The 22,214-nt window shown below is 45.7% G+C and overlaps 1 protein-coding gene across 2 annotated transcripts in view; it reads right to left on the bottom strand.

Annotated features, from left to right (window-relative positions):
• OTOA (otoancorin) overlaps positions 1-22,214 on the bottom strand; it is a 187,691-nt gene that overhangs the window by 14,925 nt on the left and 150,552 nt on the right. For both annotated transcript variants that reach the window (XM_077449009.1, XM_077449010.1), the window contains 4 exons: positions 19,962-20,082; positions 9,470-9,663; positions 5,250-5,405; positions 361-503 (listed from right to left, as the gene is read on the bottom strand). In XM_077449009.1, coding sequence (XP_077305135.1) covers positions 361-503; positions 5,250-5,405; positions 9,470-9,663; positions 19,962-20,082 — 614 coding nt within the window. The remainder of the gene's footprint in view (positions 1-360; positions 504-5,249; positions 5,406-9,469; positions 9,664-19,961; positions 20,083-22,214) is intronic.

Raw genomic sequence — 22,214 nt, 5'->3', positions numbered from 1 at the left:
TATTATTGTTTTCTGCTGCCTAAAAACCCCGATTGTGGGGGAACTTGTTCCATTTTTTTCATTCGTATGGGGTGAGCAGCACCCTCCAAGCCCCTTGTGGCCCTGTGTTCTTTTCCAGTATCAAGTCTGCTGTCATTGGGAGATCCTGAAAATTTTAATGCACACAACAGCCATATGTCAGATTGCTATCATTATTCAGTCAACTTGGGTTAGACAAATAATAAGTTTAATACGTATGGACTAATAGCATTTTATATAAATCATGAGTCACAATTTTCTTGCAAATTGCAAAGTCTAAACATGTGATAATAGCTGCTCTTTAACCATTAATCAATAAATAATTTTTTTAAGAAAACGTACCGAAATTCTGTAGGCTTGATCTGAGCTATCTGCTCAGGTTCAGCAGCACACAAGCTGCCTCCTAATCCTGCCAGTTCAAAACTCTTCAAGTCTCTTACTGATTTTCCCGAATCATTCAAGAACCCATGTAGTATGGACTTTGCCTGCAAAGATAAGAACATTTAATTTTTCAACATTATAATTATTAATTAATTTTTTTTTACATTGATTTATTTTATTTAGAAAATGAATATGTATTCTACAGAAGACAGAATCAAGTTATCGAAGACTGAGGAAAAATAAAGAAGTTGTGTTGTATCTTTTAGGATGATAATATGTAAAAGTTTCTGCTGCTGACCATTAACGCACTTCACAAAAAAATAGTTATAAAGCCTCAAGATTTTTCATCCTAATGTATTCTATGCATTAAGGTTCTTTGCTGCAGCTCCCCCCCCCCAAGCCCCCCATTTTTATTACCTGAGCCCAATCCAATCCAGCGATGTGCACAAGTGCAGTGGCTCCAGCCACTGTCCCCCTCCTTATTGGACAGATTCATAGCAGCAGAAGCCATTGGCTCCCCCTGCTTTCAATCAAATCCAGTGACATCGAGTGTGGGGAGGGGGGGGGAGGGGCTGGTCCGTGTTCCAATGTCAATTGGACGCAGCAGCAGGACTTGGGATGGGATCGGGGCTACTCTGTGCAAAACAATTACACAGAGCAGATAAGTATAGGCATGTTTGTTATTTTTATAGAAAAAAAACTCCACAAGGGTTTAGAACCACTTTAAGTCTGGTTCACACTAGGAATTGCACAGAAACCTGCTGCGTGTTCCTGTGCGATTCACATGCTGTGCAGTGTGGTGCAATATGAGCACATTCATTTTGAATGGGGTTGATTTGCACTGGACCGTGCCAAAAGTAGTGCATGCAATTCTGTACCATGCGATCCGCTGCAGGTAAATGCACTGCGTTTGCAACCTGCATTTGGTTTGTTGTTAACTTAACATTGACACCTGCTGCAGATCGCAACTGGAGTGGTGCTGGAAAAGGGTTTATCGCCCTGCATTCCAGGGTTGAACCAGCACATAAAGCAGCATTAAATAGGAAGTAAACCCTGATGGGGTTTACTTCCTCTTTGTTTCACTGCAAAGGTAAAGCATAATGGGCTACTATCAGGGTCAAGTCCTGGGAAAAAATTAAGGGAACTCATCAAGATCCCCCACCCCCGCACCTCAAAAATACAAAATGTGTGTATATCGCCTTTACATCAGGGTCTGCAAAGTTCCCCCTTGCAGTGTAAGGGGGAATCCTGCAGACTCTGATGTAAAGGGGAATGCCAGGAACTCTGCCCCCTTCACTCTGCCCCCTAGAGTTCTCTGTCCCCTTCACCCCCCCCAGTAACATCCTCTGCCTCCCTTCACTCCCCCTCCCAGTTATGTCCTTTTCCCCCTGTACCCCCCAGTAATGTCCTCTGCCCCCTTTCACCTCCCCCTCAGTAATGTCCTCTGTCCCCTTCACCCCCCCCCCCCCCCAGTAATTTCCAGTTCCTGGAAGAGTGGGGTCTGGTAAGATCTCAACTGACCTGTCAGCGAGGTGATGAGCTGACAGCGGTGTGGTGCTGTTCCTTCGTTGACCATGAGGTGGCAGCGGTGGCCCGTAGAGCGGAGGCTGGGTGGTATCGGTAGTAGTGGAGATGTGTGCGGCAGCGGGGTGAAGGAGGAGGAATTGGGAAGGAGAGTGGAATGGGGCACACCTGTGACATCACACACCAGGCATGCTGATTCTACGAGGTTTGCCATTACAACGGGACACTCACAGCCGGTGTTTGGGACTTGGGAGTTGTAGTTTCCTCCTGCGCTGCTCACTTCTCTCCAGTCTCCACCCACAGCCACAAGGAACTTGAGCATGGTCCGGACTACAACTCCCAGAATGCAGCGCAGCAGATTGCCCTCCCAGCTCAGCCCACCCCTGTTCAAAGGCCAGTCCTGCTAAAGGGAACTGAGTTCCTGCTATGGAAAAAGTACAGGAACTCCGTTCCCATGTGTTCCCGCTGGACTTGAGCTCTGGCTACTATGCATCACTTAGCTTACCTGACACAGGAGCCAGCGATATCACCGCGGTCCCCTCTTCCACGGAGCGTCCATCTTCTTTCCGGGTATTGTGGCTCCGGCGCTGTGATTGGCCAGAGCCGCAATGACGTCACTCCTGTGCATGCGCACTGGAGCCGCCACTAACGTGCATGCGCTGTAGACAGCGGTGCCTGTCTTTTTGCAAAAAACTGTGTAGGTTTAGGAGATATTTCTTGGACCTACAGGTAAGCCTTAATCTAGGCCAGTGTTTCTCAAATCCAGTCCTCAGGCCCCCCCAACAGGTCATGTTTTCAGGTTTTCCATTATTTTTCACAGGTGATTTGATCAGTTTCACTGCCTTAGCAATTACCACAGCCGTTTCATCTGAGGGAAATCCTGAAAACATGACCTGTTGGGGGGGCCTGAGGACTGGATTTGAGAAACACTGATCTAGGCTTACCTGTAGTTCAAAGTGGTCTGTAAGGGTTTACAACCACTTTAAACCCATAGTCAAAAATGTAATAAATTGCAGCTTACCAATCGTTAGATGTAATGACTGCAATTGTTTTCTTTTTCAAGGCTTTATTCCCTCTGTTTTCATCTGGTGATCTGGCCAGTAACATACCTCCTGTATTAGAGTGTCCCCACTCTGGATGATGGAGCACAGGGGCACCTTTGGACAGCAGCACTGTCAGTCTGGGGGGAAGGGAGTGTTAGATTCACTAGCAGATTTAATCCTGGCACAATTAAATGGAAAAAAGGGACAGCTCCGGTTGGACCACTGTACTAACAGTTCGATGTTACTACATCAATCTCCCCCGCTGAGCAGTTGTATTCAGCAATCTCAGCCAATGGCTTTCTTACCAGAAGAAAATAAAGGAAAGAAAACAAATGCAACCACCACAACACCGCCTTGCAAGGGTGACAGTTACAAGCATGACTCCCAGAAGCAGAGGTATGATGGGACTTGTAGTTCCGCAACAGCTGGGTGGCCACCATTAATGGCGACCAGGCCATCCCTGTAATGTTGTCACCCTAAGACGAAGAGGTGTGCTACTGGCAGGATCACCAGGTGAAAAATGACAGAAAAAAAGCCTGGAAAAGAAAAGGAATGTGGCTACCACATCTACAGACTGGTAGATTGCAAAATGTATTTTGTTCTTGTGTTTATAGACTCTTTGGGGGGGGGGGAGGGGGGTAAGCCCATGGTTTGCAATTTTATTTAGGTTTGCTTTAGTATAATGTTTGAGCAGACCTTTATATTTTTTACATCTTTGTGTTCCCATATCTTTGTTATTGTAATAAATATAGAGATTTGAAGTTCATGTACTAGAGGAAAAATGAATTAGCCACGAATCATGCTTCCTTGCTACATAAAGGAAATGTAAAGGGTTTTAAAATCTTTTTTTAGTTTTTATGGTTAAGATTAAAAAAATAAAATAAATAAATATTTTTTATCTTTTTTAGTTGGTCACGCATAAAATATTGCATATGAATAGATTACATTTTTATATACAGTCAGTAGGTAAAGCTCTCAGCTCCTTTTTATATTTTGCAGATACCCTTAACTTTTGTTGTAAGAAACCTGTTTAAAAGATCAAGCTAGAATGTAAATGATTTAGTCAGAGCAGTGACCCTCCCTTCTGCTGTGATCTCTCATTATAAAACCTAGAGTGGGATTTACTAAGACTGGAGCGTGCAAAATCGGGTGCAGCTCTGCACAGAAAACAATTCGCTTCCAGGTTCCCCCTGCTCAGTGGCGGTGGCCTCCCGTTCTTCTGCTCTTCATGGGTCATCATGGCGGTGGCGGCTTCCGTTTCCTCCTTTCTCCTCACGGCCAGTCAGGAGTCTTCTCTTATCGGCCAATCGGAAAACAAGTCTCACACATGCTTCTGATTGCCCGGATTGAGGATCAATGTTACAACAATATTCATTTGCTGTTGTAACACACCTGAGTGGGCTCTGGTCGCATTCTCTGCGACCCAAGCCCACCCTATTTTATAGCCTATTAGAGCCTTCGGGGTGACATCAATTCTTAATGGCACCCCCACGCATTGGAAAAAGCAGCACGTTTTCAGGCGAGTCAAACCGCATGATGCTAAAGCATCATGCAGATCCATGTCGCTACAATTTAAAAAAAGGGTTGGGGGACCTTCTGCCTGCGGGAAACGCAGGTACAGCAACCCATTCAAATCAATGGGTTGCTGTCCACACGCACACTTGGCACGCAACAACCGCATCAGTGTGAACCTAGGCTAATTGACAAAGCTTAATTGAACAAGCTGAAGTTAGAAGCTGATTGGCTACCATGCACATCTGCATCAGATTTACTAAATCTCCCCCCAGAGTGCTCTAATGCCGTGTACACACTGTCAGACTTTCCAGCAGAAAAAGTCAGATGGAATAATTTCATAAGATATTCCGATCGTGTGTGGGCTTCATTAGACTTTTTCTAGAAAATTCTGATGGACCTAGAAATAGAACGTGTTTTAAATCTTTCCGATGGAATCAATTCCTATCAAGAAAACCATTAGTCTGTATGCTGTTCCTATGGACCAAAAACGACGCATGGGCAGCTATTGGCTACTGGATATTGAGCTTCCTTTCTCTAGTCCCGTCGTATGTGTTGTACATCACCACGTTTTAAAGGATCGGACTTTGGTGTGATCGTGTGTACGCAAGACAGTTTCAGCGGAACTCCGTCTGAAAAACTGAGTTTATTCTGACGGAAAAAACGGGCGTGTGTACGCAGCATTTGAATCCTTTTCATGGTAGTACCCTATCAAAAAAATTCCTTCTTTGTTAGAACAAAAAATAGTGTATACCGTATATAAATACTTACTTGTGCGCCAGTCCATTTTCTTTGCTGGGTCAGTGCAGAAATAGTGTCAATGGAACCTAAATCCAGCTGGTCTATTTCACTGACATTTAGAGCTGTGACAATGTGTCCCAGCGCAGTGACATGATAGCTCTTCCATTCTGAAAGTGGACCCCAGAGCTGTATGGAAAAAAGTATGCATTAATATTTAAGGAGGAACTATGAGCAAAATAAAAAATGGCATGTATGCTACAGTCTGTAACTAGATTTAACACAGTAGTGCCCCGTAACATAGGTTTTTATTCTGTTTATCCTGCCTGTAGATCTGTTGATATTCCCCTTACTGTACTGGGGATGACAACGTATGTGTGTGATTATATGTTAGTGTTACATTGTATATCCCTGTATGTTGCGGTCATTCAGGTGCTTATCTAATAGTTTCTTGAAACTATCAATGCCCCCGGCTGAGACCACCGCCGGTGGAAGGGAATTCCACATCCTTGCCGCTCTTACAGCAAAGAACCCTCTACGTAGTTTAACCTCCCTAGCGGTAATCCTGAGTCTGGCTTGGGCTGCAATTTCAGTACCACGAGCGGTAACCCAGAGCCAGACTCGGGTTTGCATCGCTGGATACAGGGAGAGGTTACTTACCTTGTCCCCTGGATCCAGCGATGTCCCCCCGCTGTGTGTGCGAGCTGTCCTCCGCTCGATTCACACAGTGCCCGAGTGCCACCGAGCTCCGTTCCCTGCGACGTTACGACGCATGGGGACGGAGATCGGCGCCAAATTCAAAAAAGTAAAAATACACAAAACACATACAGTACTGTAATCTTACAGATTACAGTACTGTATAAAAAAAATACACACCCCCTTTATCCCTAGTGGTCTGTCTAGTGCCCTGCATGCACTTTTATATTATAAATACAGTTTTTTCTGCCTGGAATTTGGAGATTGTCCATAGCAACCAAAAAGTGTCCCTTTATGTCAAAAGTGATTTTAGACCAACTAGAAAACAGCGATAATATATCAGAATCACTTGCAGAATTGAGCGATAGCGATTTGTGGGGAAATTCGTCATCAAACACTAAATCTAATGACAGTGACAATTCTGCAAATGAGCAAATTTCAGTGTTTTTGGATTTGATTACATTATTGAATAATTTTTATTATTATTTCTTATATTATAAACTTTATCATACCCAGGATGGCTACTAGACTCTGGTTTGAACAGATTTAAGAGAGTTATTCCTAAGAATTGCAGGCCTACAATATAAAACTCCAAATTTCCATGCAAAATAATTGTACCGCTTTCAGCACCTAAAATCAGAAATAATCATACCGCCAGGGAGGTTAAGGTTAAACCTCTTTTCTTCTAATTTTAATGAGTGGCCACGAGTCTTGTTAAACTCCCTTCCGCAAAAAAAGTTTTATCCCTATTGTGGGGTCACCAGTATGGTATTTGTAAATTGAAAATCATATTCCCTCTCCAGAGAGAATAAGTTCAGTGCTCGCAACCTTTCCTCATAACTAATACCCTCCAGACCCTTTATTACCTTAGTTGACCTTATTTGTTCTCGCTGCATTTCCAGTACATCCTTCCTGAGGACCGGTGCCCAAAACTGGACAGCATACTCCAGGTGCGGCCGGACCAGAGTCTTGTAGAGCGGAAGAATTATTGTTTTATCTCTGGAGTTAATCCCCTTTTTAATGCCAATATTCTGTCTGCTTTCTTAGCAGCAGCTTGGTATTGCATGCCGTTGCTGAGCCTATCATCTACTAGGACCCCCAGGTCCTTCTCCATCCTAGATTCCTCCAGATGTTCTCCCCCCAGTGTATAGATTGCATTCATATTCTTGCCACCCAAATGCATTATTTTACATTTTTCTACATTGAACCTCATTTGCCATGTAGCTGTCCACGCCATTCATTTGTTCAGAGCTTTTTGGAAGGTTTCCACATCCTGCGGAGAAGTTATTTCCCTGCTTAGCTTAGTATCATCCGCAAATACAGGGATTGAACTGTTAGATGGATGTTACGGTAAGTTTTTTTTAATGGCATTAGGTAAGCAACAAACTGATTAAAGCCCAACTCCAGCTAACATTTACAAGAACAGTTTTTCTATAAAAATAATTTAAGCCATGTGAATAAAAGCTGACTATCGCAAGCACTCTTACCAGTGTCATATGGTTTGTCCCATCCATTTTAAATGTCATTTTTGTTGAAGAGTTTGTACTGTCACAGGAAGTTAATATAATTGTTTATTTAGCCCGTTAGTCATCTTCATTAGTGTAGTACCCTTGCTAGTGTAGGGCAATTTAGTTTGGCTCCCCTTTAAGCAGAGGAGCATGTGTTAATTGTGTTTAGGAGACTAGGCAGTGCTTTGCAGGCTGTGGCTCTGTTACCTCCAACTGTCTTCTGGAACTCACTGGAAAATTCCAGCACATAGTGGGGCAGGGAGACAGAGGCTGCAGCCTGAATATTCATGAAGCGTCCACCAATCCCTGGGGAAGGTGGGTCTAGAAGATGGGGAGGCAGCGCATAAATATTCTGAAGCTCGGCAGTCTGGGAGAAAATTCCAGGGTCCAGCCGTCTGGAGGTGACCTTGGAGCTGGGGGTTCTGCCCCTCTGGGGCAGAAGAGAAAGAGCAGGAGCAGAGGAGAGAAAGAGAGTAAGGAAGCTCCAGAACATTCCTCTGCTACAGTTTTAGCCCGGCCTAGCTGCAGACTTTAAGCCAAGCCAGAAGCAGCCTGTTCAATAAAAAGCCAGCACAGCAGCACTCTGGATTCTACTAAGCTCTACTAAAGAGCTACTAAACCACTTCAGGACTGCCCACTGCACTTATACTGAGGCAGGGCAGCCCCACTGCACCAAATCATGTAGATGTAAACGATTTGGTATTTCCGGGTAGGGGGCACATGAGTGCATGCCCACCACCCCAGATGTGCTGTTTTTCTCTATAGTACAAGCTGATCAGTGGGGGAGAGTAAAAACCGGCACATTGCTTAGTAAAAACACCATGCTACAAACAGTAAACATTGTTAGGCACACATTCAACCCCTTGATTTCCCTAGGTGTTAACCCCTTCCCAGCCAGTGTCATTAGTACGGTGACAATGCATATTATTAGCATTGATCACTGTATTAGTGATTAGTGTCACTGGTGATGTTAGTGGCAGTTAGTCCCCCCCCCCCCCCCCCCCAGCGTCAGTAAAGCCTCGTACACACAATCAGATTTTCGGACGACCCGACATCCGGTTTTTGTTGCATGCTAGTCTCATGTGGAAAGTGAAGAGGTTACTCACCATATGAAAATTCTCGTATGACAGAATACAACTTCAGAAGTGGCGTAATGTGTTCACTAGTTTTGTATGTATTCTTTTGTTTATGAGCATGCATAGTCTTCTGTTTATGATTTTTTTCATACGAAAACAGTACTAATTAAACGAAAATCAGATGCTGAGTTCACGTATGACAAAAATGTTATAGTCTGCACATCCAGCTTTTGTCAGGCGAAAAAGCGGAATCGGCTGTCAAAAGCACCGTACTAACGATCCGAAAATCGACAGATCGTACATCAGACGAAATTTTACTTCTGATATTTCGTATTGTGTGCCTTTAGTGTCAGATTGTCCCCCGCACTATCACACTTCTATTTTAAGTCGCTGTTCACCTCTATTAGTAGCATTAAAAAAATAACGAAATAAAAATTCCAATATATATAACTTTCATATAAAACCAATCAATATACACTTATTTGGATTTTTTTTACTAAATACATGTAGCAGAATACATTTTCGCCAAAATTTATATAGAAATTTCAAGTTTTTTTTGTTTTTTATTGGATATGTTCTATAGCAGAATGTAAAAAAATATATTTCAAAAAACAAATTTTGGTCTTGTTCAATTTATATCGTAAAAAATAAAAAATAAAACCCAGTGGTGATCAAATACTACCAAAAAAAAACTATTTGTGTAAAAAAAATGTATGTAAAATGGAATGCTGTGAGGTTGGAGTAGCACTACACTAGATTTATATACAAAAAGGTAACATGAAATATACATTTCAACTGAATGATATTATACACATAACAAAATATGTTCACAGATTCCAGATGTGTCTTTTTTCCTAGAGCAGTACCTTCCCTGCTCTCTTGTCTTTTCTGTGAAGCCCAATAATTGCTTTATGGTGCAGTGCATGCATGTATGTTTGTGTGTGCAGGTACATTGTATGTTCCACAGATGTACCTGTTTTGCTTTATCCTTCAGAACAGACAGCTGAGATTGATTGAAACGTCTCAAACCACAAAGGATGTTGACAGTTTTGGCAAAAGTTTCTATGCTCATACACTGCAGTTCCTTTGGTGACCACAGGGAGTTGGCTTCACCCAGTAGTGTGATGGTATCAGCAGACAGAGCTGTTGTGTCCATACACTCTGATCCTAAGACATAAAATTCTAGAATTAGTTCCCGAGTTGTTAGCTTACCTTCATATTGCATGTACTAGTTGAAAAAAGCATGAGCATTTAAAGAAGAATTTCAGGTATGGCATTTTTTAGGAGATTAAATTGGTAAAGCGTGGAATGTAACTATGCCCAGGGGTCGACTGACAACTCATGGGGCCCCCGGAAAATAGGAGATTATGGGGCCCCCAGGCAATCAGAGATTATGGAGCCACACCGTATACACACACACAGTATACAATCACACAGTATACACATACACACACAGTATACACAGACATGTTTCTATTGGCTGAGAAGGTACTGGAGAGGTGGGGCAGCTATAATCTCAGGGTTTTTAGACCAAAAGGATGTCGGTAAGGGAGACAGATGTAAAAAAAACTTTTTTTACATAGTGCCCCTGGTTTTACTGAGGCTGGCAACCTTGATGGGGCAGTGCCCGAGTGGATGAATGGTCAGTCCGCCCCTGACTATGCCTATACCATACTTGTGGGATCCCTCTTAAAGTTGGAAATCACTGTAGTAGACACCGCTATTCCAGTGATCTCCACTAGCTTTCGGGTCCCTTGCCAAGCAGCTGTCCTGCTAAATCATTAACACAGGTGGTTAGCGCACAACACAGGTACCATTCAGAGAATGCTTGAAATTGAGAAAATGCTAAGAATTTCCTGAATGGTGCTCATGCTAAATGGCCAACTAGAGTGCTACAGGGGAGCCGCTAAGCTCAGAACCTGAAAACTAGTGACGTCTTTCCAGATTCGAGGCACATTGGCCAGGTATGGTATATACACTTAATAGTTACATTGACTCAAGCTGGATCAATGTAACTATGTAAAAAATGTTCATACCTGGAATTATTCTTTAAAAAAAACATCATTAGAAATCTATACATTCACTATGAGAAATGGGCAGTTCTTGTTTTTCTCTCCAATATTCTGGAGTTCCTATGTAGACTTCTTCATATCCATTCTGTGATCGATTTAGGGTACTCAAATAGCGATACCCTCACTTAAGAGGGCCGCAAGTTTGGTTTGGGTCCTGAGCACAGCTCCGCCAACCCCCACGGCAATCTGCTCTACCCACTCTGGCACAGTTAGTATCTAGCAATACACATTAAATCACTTATACTCTAAATATGTGTGTGTGCGTGGGTGGATAACTCAAGCTCATAGACAATCCTTGAAAGTATATAACTGACTTTACTTGTTGTTTTTATAAAAGGAATAACATGAATCAAACATTTGGATTGCAACACATAAGCAGGTCCCTGCAGTAACCAGTAATAAAGATAAACAGAGTAATCAGCATAATAAAGTATTGCTATGCAACTCTAATGCCCCGTACACACGAGCGGACTTTTCAACATCCAAAGTCCGAAGGACCGAGTCCGTCAGACTATCCGATCGTGTGTGGGCTGCAACGGACTTTTGATTCGCCAAAGTCTGACGGACTTTAGAAATGAAGCATGCTTCAAATTTTCCCGAAGGAACTCCGCCGGACCCGGTCCCCTTCGAAAACTCCGCTCGTGTGTATGCTACTCCGACGGACTAAAACCGACGCTAGGGCAGCTATTGGCTACTGGCTATGAACTTCCTTATTCGAATCCAGTCGTACGTCATCACGTTCGAATCCGTCGGAGTTTAGTGTGATCGTGTGTGGCCAAGTCCGTTCGGCCGAAAAGTCTGTCAGAACTCCGGCGGAACTCCGGCGGAACTCCGGCGGAAGTCTGTCGGACATAAGTCCTCTCGTGTGTACGGGGCATAATGCCCCGTACACACGAGAGGGATTAAGTCTGACAGACCTCCAAAGGAGTTCCGCCGGAGTTCCGACGGAGTTCTGGCGGACTTTTCGACCGAACGGACTTGACCACACACCATCACATCATCAGCAAACTCCGACGGAGTCGAACGTGATGACGTACGACTGGATTCGACGTAGGAAGTTCATAGACAGTAGCCAATAGCTGCCCTAGCGTCGGTTTTAGTCCGTCGGAGTAGCACACACACGAGCAAATTTTTCGAAGGGGACCGGGTCCGGCGGAGTTCCGTCGGGAAAATTTGAAGCATGCTTCATTTCTAAAGTCCGTTGCAGCCCACACACGATCGAATAGTCTGACGGACTCAGTCCGTCGGACTTTGGATGTCGAAAAGTCCGCTCGTGTGTACGGGGCATAACGCTGCCCTTTTTCAGCTACTTCCCCACATGGGTAAACTAACACCCAGCACTATCTACCTATGCAGTCAGGCCTGACTGATCTAGATGGAAGTCCAGTAAAACAATATTCGCTAGCAATCTTTCGGTGGTGCACTTGAAGAACAACTTTGTAATCCAAACGAATAATAAAGATAAAGCATCTGTCTTTAAACAGCTCTCACCACCCGGACAAGTCCAAGTCCGTTTTCTCTGCCTTTTCGTCTAGGAACAGGAATCCACCGACCTCCGAGTCTTCAATCCTTCTGGTGTACTGCAGCAAGAGAAAATGTCTCTCAGGTGCAACTAGGCTGGCAGAGAGCTCTTTGGAAAATAGCACAAGGCCCAGGCTTCAGGCCTTGTGCCTCCAGCAGTTCAGCACAGACCTCCTCTTGCTAGGAGAGGAGGGGGTGTCCAAAGAGAAAGAACTAGGCCTCTCCCCCTCCTTATATGCCCTCCCCCATGAGTCTCTGGGGCATAACTCCAAACATCCTGGGAACCAGCGGGGTTCTGGGAACAGTAGTTTTATAGTCCTTAAAGAGACCCCGCTACACACTCCCCCCACTTAAACTCTTTGGTCCCCAAAGATAAACTTTTAACACATATCCTGTACCAATTTTGAAAGTGCTGGGTATGATGTTGGTACAGGGAATTTCCACCAGAACTCACAGGTGGGATTCCCTGTCCCACAGGTCACACTGGCATGAGTGACCTGCCTAACTGTGCCAGAGAGTGAGCTGGGGTTGCCCTCCACCAAATGATCAGTGGAGGGATTAGAGCGTTCAGCACTTCTTCTAGCGGTCACAACAGAGTCCTCAGAGCTCTCCCCCATTTGAGAGTAGGTTAGCTTCTTGGGGGGTCTCACAACTCGGTGAGCTCTCTGTTCTCTTGGGACTTCAGGCTCTGGTGCCGCAGGCTCTACTTCAGGAACACACTCTGACAGCATCACTGGTTCTGGAACATTGGTCCTTTCCTCTTCTGAGTAAATGCTAGGGAGGTCCTCCCAGCCTTCAGGCACACCACTAGATGGAATGAACTCTGTAGCTTCTGGGTTCAGTGTCCCATCCTGTGTATCCTCAGTAGGTGGGAGATCTATGGCAGAATTTCCTGGAGTTGATGAAGGCCACAGCCACTCAAGCTCTCCTCTTCCACCTTCACCTCGTTGGGAATCTTGTCCATTTCTAACCCGGGAGGTCTGAGACCGAGTGCTAGGTCCCGGGGTATCCAGAATGGAAACAGATTCTGGTGGATTTCTCACTGGAGGTATTCTGACTGCTTCAGTAAGCGGGAGCAAATGATTCCTGTGCCAAGTCTTCAAGGACCCCACTTTCCCCTCTGGTTTTAACTTATACACAGGCAATCCAGGTAGCTTTCTGCAAATGACATAGGGCTCCGATCTCCATCTATCAGCAAGCTTGTGCTTCCCAGGGATCCCCAGGTTGCGTAGCAGTACACGGTCCCCAGGCTGCAGGTCTTGCACTCGAACTTTCAGATCGAAGTTCCTCTTGTTGCGGGCTCCCCTTTGGTCCGAGGCCGCCTGAGCTCGTTCATGGGCCACTTTCAAATTGTGTCTAAGTCGGTCCACATATCCCTTGTGGGAGGTAGCAGAGGCATGGTCTAGGGAAATGCCAAAGGCCAGATCCACCGGCAATCTTACTTCTCTCCCAAACATGAGCCGGTAGGGGGAGTAACCCGTCACATCACTTGTGGTGCAGTTGTAAGCGTGCACCAAAGCTGATATGTGTTGGCTCCAGTGTTGCTTCTTCTCTGTCTCTAGAGTTCCAAGCATGTTTAGTAAGGTCCGATTAAACCTCTCAGGTTGGGCATCTCCTTGTGGATGATAAGGTGTAGTCCTGGTCTTCTCTACTCCCAATGAGTCCAGTAGGTTCCGGATCAGACGACTCTCAAAGTCCCTTCCTTGGTCTGAGTGGATTCTCTGTGGTAATCCATAGTGGACAAAGTATTTTTCCATGAGCACCTTGGCCACAGTGGAGGCCTTTTGGTCTTTGGTGGGGAAAGCCTGGGCATAACGGGTGAAATGATCGGTTACCACCAGAACATTTCCCAATCCACTCAAATCGGGTTTGAGGCAGAGAAAGTCAATGCACACCAGATCCATTGGACCCTGACTCTGTAGGTGGCTCCAGACAGGCCCTGAGGCATTCTGTTGAATTTGAAGAATCCCACTGGGGTTATGAAAGCTGTCTTCTCTCGGTCTTCCTGGTGCATGGGGATTTGGTAGTACCCACTCTTGAGGTCCATTACACTGAACCACTTGGCACCAGCCAAACTCTGTAGGGCATCCTCTATTCTCGGTGTGGTATACTGGTCAGGGATGGTACTCCTGTTGAGAGTCCTGTAGTCAATACAAAGCCTCAACGACCCATTCTTTTTCCTGACCACCACTATGGGGGAGGCATAGGGACTTCTAGATTCCCGAATCACACCAGTCTTCTTCAACTCCGCAAGCTGCTCCCTCAGATCCTCCAGGTCAGCTAGAGGGACCCGCCTAACCCTTTCCCTGAAGGGTTTGTCTTCTTGGAGGCGGATTCGGTGGGTGGCACTCCTGGAACATCCCACATCAAACTCATCCTTTGAGAAAATCCTCTCCCATCTAGTCAGCTGGGCCCTGGCTCTCTCCTTCCAGGCTCCAGGTAGGTCCGGGTTCTCCATGGAAAGTTTCTCCCAAACATCTCCTCCTTCACCCGTTCCTTTTACTTCTGACCAGCTGACTGGGGCCGCAGGACTCACCTGCCCCAACAGCATCCTGGCAGGGATCTCTATGGGTCTCTCCGTAGGGTTTCTCACACTCACTGGGACTCTTCCTCGAGCCTTCTTCAGGGCCTTGATTGAAATCACTTCCGGTATCACTTCCAGGCCTGAGTGGTCCTCCCTTGGATCGGATTCCAGCATGACAAAGGGGCCAGGCTGCTCCCAGGTAAGCTTCACCGTGGCCCTGAGGCAGGCTACCTCTCCGGGCTGCAGCACCACTCCCTCTCTCCCAAGTCTCCACACCTTCCCTATCCCCTCTCCTGGGGTCTTCTGCTCTAGGACCAACCGTTGGTAGGCTGTCTTCAGCATGGGATGGATATTGGGATCTTGATGGTTTCTCGTCTCCACTAGAGGGGTCAGAAATCTTCGCACCAGATCCGTATTGGTCCCTATGATGAGGGACATCTTGCTGGCCCCGGGCGGTCTAGGACACACAACTGCCAGGGTATCAAACACCTCTGTTTTCCCCACCACAGAGGGATCGAAGGTCAGCTTTATGGGCAGGTAACCATCGTAGGGGAAACTCTGAGCTCCCAGGCCCCATATCTCCAGCTCTTCTATCTTCTGTATAGGCAAATGGCTCAAGTGCCTATCATAGAAGTCTCTGTACAACAAAGTCACTTGAGCTCCAGTGTCCAGGAGGGCCTTCGTGTAGACTCCTTCCACCTGGATGGAGACAGTGGGGGAAAGGCCGACCAATTCTTCTGGGTAGGGCCGGGTTGAGGCCACCCTCTTCTGGGGACCCGTCTTCATCCAGTTGGTTTTAGACTTTATTCTTTTTCGAGCCTGGTATGCATTGACCCTCCCCACAGTAATGGGAGTACAAACCCGCTGAGGGATGTTATTGTCTCTTATTTGTAGTCATTCCTTCTGAGGGGTCTGGTTTTCTCTCTCTCTCTTCCTTCTATTCAGTTTGGAGTTCACTGAAAGGCATGGGCACCCGGTTGACTCCCTCACCGGGGCCCTCTGAAGTTTCCCGCCGGCTGGCGGTTATCTATCTTCTTCTTCTTGGGACTGGAACATATACTGGCGAAGTGGCCACTGCCCCCGCAGTTGTAGCATAGCATCTCTTCTCGGTCTCGAGTGGGGCTTGGTGTTGGTGTATCTGGAAACAACTCCCTCCTAGGACTTGATTTCTCGTCTCCCCCTTGACCTTTCGCCATCATAGCAGTCAACATCTCCATCACCTGGGACATCTGTAACTTCAAAGTGTCCACCTCCTTATCTCTAGCGGGAGTCATGGCCGGTGTAACTATTGCTACCGATTGTTTGACGGGCTCGGTGAGATGTTCTTCCCTTTTTTCTTCCAGTAGGGCCTCTTCCTCTCTGATCATTCGGATGAGGTCAGTGTACTCCAGATTCTTCCCATCCAGTCGGGCACGCAGTGTCCATGCAATAGGATCCATGGGTTGAGCTCCCCTCAGTACCTGTTGAGCACGGGCCTCATCTACTTTTCCTGGGCTGATCCCCTTCTTTAGGATCATCCTATGCAGGATTTTATCTAAACGTCCCATGTAGTCTGATAGTTTTTCACCTTTCTTCTGGTAGCAATGCTCTAACTGATAAGCAAGCTCAGAGATTTTCACTGTCCCACCAAACACATTCTGTAATACATCTAGGTACTCCTGCGCATTACAGTCTGTCCTGCTCATCTTCAGGTTGCGTACGGCCTCTAGAGCAGGCCCCTTTAGACTTTCCACAATCCTCTGCTTCTTTCTGCGCTCTGGAACTTCCCATTCCTCTAGTGCCTGTGTTGCGCTATCTAACCACTCTTCAAATCCCTCTTCTTCCGAAGGTACAGGTTTCCTCCCTGAAAACATCCGGAGTTTTCTGTACCCCGACATCGGGTAATCTGTGGGATCCTTCTTGCACTGGGCCACAATCTCCCCCAGGACAGCACACAGTTCTGCGCTAAGGGTGGCCGGTGCTGATCTGAGACTCTTGGGTGAGGTACGGGCCGCAGCCTGCGGTGATCCCATTGGCGATGGCTCCTCCTTTATTGCGTGCGCCAACCTAAAGGATCTGTTGTCTTGTGTCCGTACACGGTTGCGCTTGCAAGCCTCCGGCATCCCATCCCAGTATTCCACTAGCGCATACTGATATGAGATGTCTGGGTCTGATTTTATCTCCATCACCCATGGTTCATGGTCTGGGGACACTGACTTCATTAACTCCTCTACGGTCTCAGTCGACCATTTCTCCCCTGGGAGGCTAATGACCACTGACTGACTTGGGTCGGCCTTAGCCGCTTCACACCACGCTCTGACTCCCTGTGGGTCCATGCCGGTACCTCTGGCGTGTTCACCGCTGTCTCAGAATCCTGGATTTACGAGCCCCCACGTATAGCGATACCCTCACTTAAGAGGGCCGCAAGTTTGGTTTGGGTCCTGAGCACAGCTCCGCCAACCCCCCCGGCAATCTGCTCTACCCACTCTGGCACAGTTAGTATCTAGCAATACACATTAAATCACTTATACTCTAAATATGTGTGTGTGCGTGGGTGGATAACTCAAGCTCATAGACAATCCTTGAAAGTATATAACTGACTTTACTTGTTGTTTTTATAAAAGGAATAACATGAATCAAACATTTGGATTGCAACACATAAGCAGGTCCCTGCAGTAACCAGTAATAAAGATAAACAGAGTAATCAGCATAATAAAGTATTGCTATGCAACTCTAACGCTGCCCTTTTTCAGCTACTTCCCCACATGGGTAAACTAACACCCAGCACTATCTACCTATGCAGTCAGGCCTGACTGATCTAGATGGAAGTCCAGTAAAACAATATTCGCTAGCAATCTTTCGGTGGTGCACTTGAAGAACAACTTTGTAATCCAAACGAATAATAAAGATAAAGCATCTGTCTTTAAACAGCTCTCACCACCCGGACAAGTCCAAGTCCGTTTTCTCTGAATTTTCGTCTAGGAACAGGAATCCACCGACCTCCGAGTCTTCAATCCTTCTGGTGTACTGCAGCAAGAGAAAATGTCTCTCAGGTGCAACTAGGCTGGCAGAGAGCTCTTTGGAAAATAGCACAAGGCCCAGGCTTCAGGCCTTGTGCCTCCAGCAGTTCAGCACAGACCTCCTCTTGCTAGGAGAGGGGGGGGTGTCCAAAGAGAAAGAACTAGGCCTCTCCCCCTCCTTATATGCCCTCCCCCATGAGTCTCTGGGGCATAACTCCAAACATCCTGGGAACCAGCGGGGTTCTGGGAACAGTAGTTTTATAGTCCTTAAAGAGACCCCGCTACACTCATATTCATTATTCATATTAAACTGATGTAAGAAATGACCTAGGCCTTCTTTGCTAACCTTGTTGCCTTCATGTTATGCTGCTCCACAGATTTCAGTTCCTTCCATGTCCCTGACCTGAAGCAAATGTGCATATCAGAAAAGTCAAACTCCTGATCTGCATTCCCGGATTCAGTGAGGTTGATTTACTTAAGGCTTATAGGCTGTTTACTTTGTAAGGGAATTTCTACTTATCTTAGTGCTGAATGTGGTGAAAATTCACTTTGCAAAGAATATCCATTCATGTGAAAGGAGAAAAAAAAAAAGATGGATTTTTGCTTGTCCATGATTAGATGATAAAAGTTATGCCCCGTACACACGAGCGGACTTAAGTCCGACAGACTTCCAAAGGAGTTCCGTCGGAGTTCTGCTGGAATTCCGACGGAGTTCTGACAGACTTTTCGGCCGAACGGACTTGGCCACACACAATCACACTAAACTCCGACGGATTCGAACGTGATGACGTACGACTGGACTCGAATAAGGAAGTTCATAGCCAGTAGCCAATAGCTGCCCTAGCGTCGGTTTTAGTCCGTCGGAGTAGCATACACACGAGCGGAGTTTTCGAAGGGGACCGGGTCCGGCGGAGTTCCGTCGGGAAAATTTGAAGCATGCTTCATTTCTAAAGTCCGTCAGACTTTGGCGAATCAAAAGTCCGTTGCAGCCCACACACGATCGGATAGTCTGACGGACTCGGTCCTTCGGACTTTGGATGTTGAAAAGTCCGCTCGTGTGTACGGGGCATTAGAAGAGCTTCACCTTGCTCACTAAGCTAAAGGCAAAGGTGAAAATTCCCTTGCAAAATGACCACCTTACTTGCCTTTAGTAAATAAACCTCTGTGACTGAAAGTATTAAAGGCAGAAGATCATCATGACTGCCAGACAACCAACATTTTCAGAAGAAGAAGAGAGAGCAATAACAGCTCCCATGTTTCTTTAAATCAAACATGTTATGAGTGAAATCATGTGGTTTGCGTAGCTAACCTCTGGAAATACACGTTTTCTGGCAGTTATGCTGACGCATTCAGTACTATCTGTGTAACTATTGAGGTCTAACGCGTGAAAATCACATATTTGTTTAACGTCAGTGGCTCTGAAGTGTTACTCCGTCTGTGACAATGTTGAAGTCGCAGGGTTAGCCACAGGTTTAAGGTTTAGCAACTGTGTTGAAGGGCAATATATGTGCTGTGTCTGGCACTTTTCAATAGTTTTCCCTGAGCAAGGTCCTGACGCATACAAATGAATGGATACTTTTCTTGCCGGTTTGCAAGTGCTAAAAGGATTAACATACAGAGCACATCATTTCTCATCAGCATGAAATGCGGCATGCAGATTATTTTCTGTTGTCTGGCTCACCAGAATGCTCGTCTGATAAAATTCCAGCAGTCTGCACTGTAACAAATATGACAACATACTTTGTGCTAAAACATATCCCTCTTTCCCAACTTCAGAAAGTTGGGAGATATGGCCACCAGTTAGGTTTATCTTTAATTTTCTGGCAATAATTAATTGCTTGTTATGTGAAACAGAATATCAATCTTACTAGCCTCAGACAGAATAATACGCAGAGTAGGGCCCAATCCTTTAAATGTAGCTCACCTTAGCTTGAGAGTAATGCTAATGTAGAGGTGAAGGTATGGGAGTAGGAGTTGGGGTACAGTAGTGATTGGGAAACTGTTTATTCTAGTTGTTTTAGGGTCTCCCACAGACATAAGATCATTGTCCAGACTGGCTTATGTTTATGGGTACCATCAGGACTACTGCTCAAAATACATATTTACAAGTTTCCCTTCTCTCATTTCAAGGAAAATGTCAGCTTAGATCTGCCAGCCAAATCACAGGATAGGTCATCAGTACAACAGCTTTCTTCAGGTCTGAATAGTTCATGCCATTCAATATCTGAAAAGACACTGTTTCATTACAGACAAACAAAGGGGCTTTTGAATGCAGTCCGGGAATAGAAGAAACAGTGCTATTATGAGATCTGCAGAATGTGAATATTCTTCAAGATAAAAATCTTTTACCTGCGGGCACTGAATCATTGGTACCATGTAACCAAATGGCATTGTGTAAGGCTGATAGCATCTCATCACCCAGAGGAATTCTTGCGGCCTCTGATACCATCCGTGGTGCTAAATTCTGAAACTATTTACAAAGTCTCAAGTCAGTGATCTTATATGTGTACAAGAATCTCAAATTTGCAGCAGTTAGTAGTGAAAATGGTATAAATTGCAGTGACCTACTGATGACAGTCACATCCCAGCCACATGCATTTCATCACACCTGAAAATAAGTACTTTTCAGCCTCAAAATGCCATAGCTTTGTAAAAGTTAATTCTGTTCCTGGGATTTCTTTTTTTTCTTCTTCAGGCTTTACTGGGTCCAACCCACTGGTTCCAAGTCTTATAAAAGGAACAGGGAATTTGAGCCCAGGGGGGGACCCAGGAGATAACAGGGGGTTTTCATGCTGCTGTTCTGCTGCAGTCTGGAATGTTAGTGATGTGTCGATATCAGAGTTCCCACTGCCAAGGAGGATCACTGGGGCATGTAGTCCCAGAGATGGACTCTTTCCTCTACAGGTGTGCTGGGGCAGCCACAAGACTAAGTTAGGACCGGTTCACACTAGTGTGATGACAGACACCGCATGTGATCCTCAACGCATTGCTGTGCAGATCACATGCGATGTCAATCATATAAACTGTATGGCTGAAATCGCATCACATTGATGCCAAAATGGTGCAGGACCCTCTTTTTGGTGCATACTAGAATCGGATCGCATGGGTGTTCACACCTATGCAATTAGATTTCTGCACCATTTCACAGTTCGCATTGTGATCTGTGAACCGAACTGAGGGTGTCATTAACTTTACATTGACATCCCCTGTGGTTCGCAGATCTCAGTGTGAACCACTGTGCGATACAGGTGCTATTCGGGTACCCACACTGGATTGGCAGGCTTCTCGCATTGCACCAGTGTGAACCGAGCCTTAGGCCCCTTTCACATGGCAAGCCCGCTCGGATCTGGCTGTCCATTTTTCAAGTGGATCTGAGCGAGCCATCCATTGACTCCTATGGGGAGATGGATGTCAGCGGAGATGTGTCAGACGTATGGCGATACATTGGACAGGTGGAGAAGGCATGGGCTCTGCATGTCCATCCTAAATGTGCAAGTAAAAGTGTTGATGTGCAGGCATGGACTGGCCATTGGGACTACTGGGAGTTTCCCGGTGGGCCGATGGCTCAGTGGGCCAGTCAGGTGCAGTCCTGGAGCCGTTCCTTTCCGACAGTGAGTGATCGTGATTTCACTCCTCTCGGGAGGAGCTTCTTCCATCATATGCTGGAGAGAGCATTAGGCTTTCTGCTCCCTCCAGCCTGCAGGGGGAGATAGACGGCCAGCAGACTTTCCTTCCTCTCTCCCCTATCACTTGTTGACATGACTGGAGCTGCTGATGGGACACTCTGATGTAAGGGGGTTGCTGATGGGACTCTGATGTAAGGGGGCTGCTGATGGGACACTCTGATGTAAGTGGGCCAGTCTGGATGAAGTCCAGGGCCAAATTTCTGTCCCAGTCCAGCCCTGTTGATGTGTATATTACAGTGAGAGAGTTTGTGTCCAGTCAGTTGTTCATGTAAAGGTACCACATGTGTAGTGTGATGTCTATAACCTAGCATAGCCCAGATGAAACCACCCCTGGGTAGGCCTCTTATGTGACCCTTGCTTGGCACCCAATGAGGAGGGAAGCAAGGGGGACATGAAAACCACCACATCCATCATCCTACCACCCTTACATATAACTACATATAACTATAGATAGTGCAGTTGGCAAAACTTTACTGCAGATGCCTACAGGCCTATAGGTTATCAATACTGGAAGTTTATGAAATATCGCGGGACTGATATCTTTTATTATGCAATTTCTGTAAAAATGTAAAAAGTGAAGCTTGCACCAAGCAAGGTCTGTTTTTTTATATGAATTTTGCCTCAATGGCAAAACAACTTTAGTGAAAACAGAAAAAAAACTGCAGGAAAAAAAGTTAGTAAATAGATTTACCTTACCACAAATGTCATACTCCAGAGGATGATTTCACCTTTGGTTACTTGGGCAGTTTGGTACCTCTGTAAGCTTTAAACAGTCTGGCCATTCTCCTTTAGCTCCTCAACTGTCTCTAAACTACTATAAACTACTCAGTGTACATGTACAGATGTAAGATAACATAGAGGAGAGTCCAGGGGCTGCTGAAAAAAAAAAACGCCCAACTGCTCTTAAACATCCGTT

This window comes from Lithobates pipiens, unplaced genomic scaffold, assembly GCF_037356315.1.
Source record: "Lithobates pipiens isolate NorthernLeopardFrog02 unplaced genomic scaffold, aLitPip1_a1.2 Scaffold_22, whole genome shotgun sequence".
Taxonomy (NCBI): Eukaryota; Metazoa; Chordata; class Amphibia; order Anura; family Ranidae; genus Lithobates; species Lithobates pipiens.
This window is presented reverse-complemented; position numbering and strand designations above follow the sequence as displayed.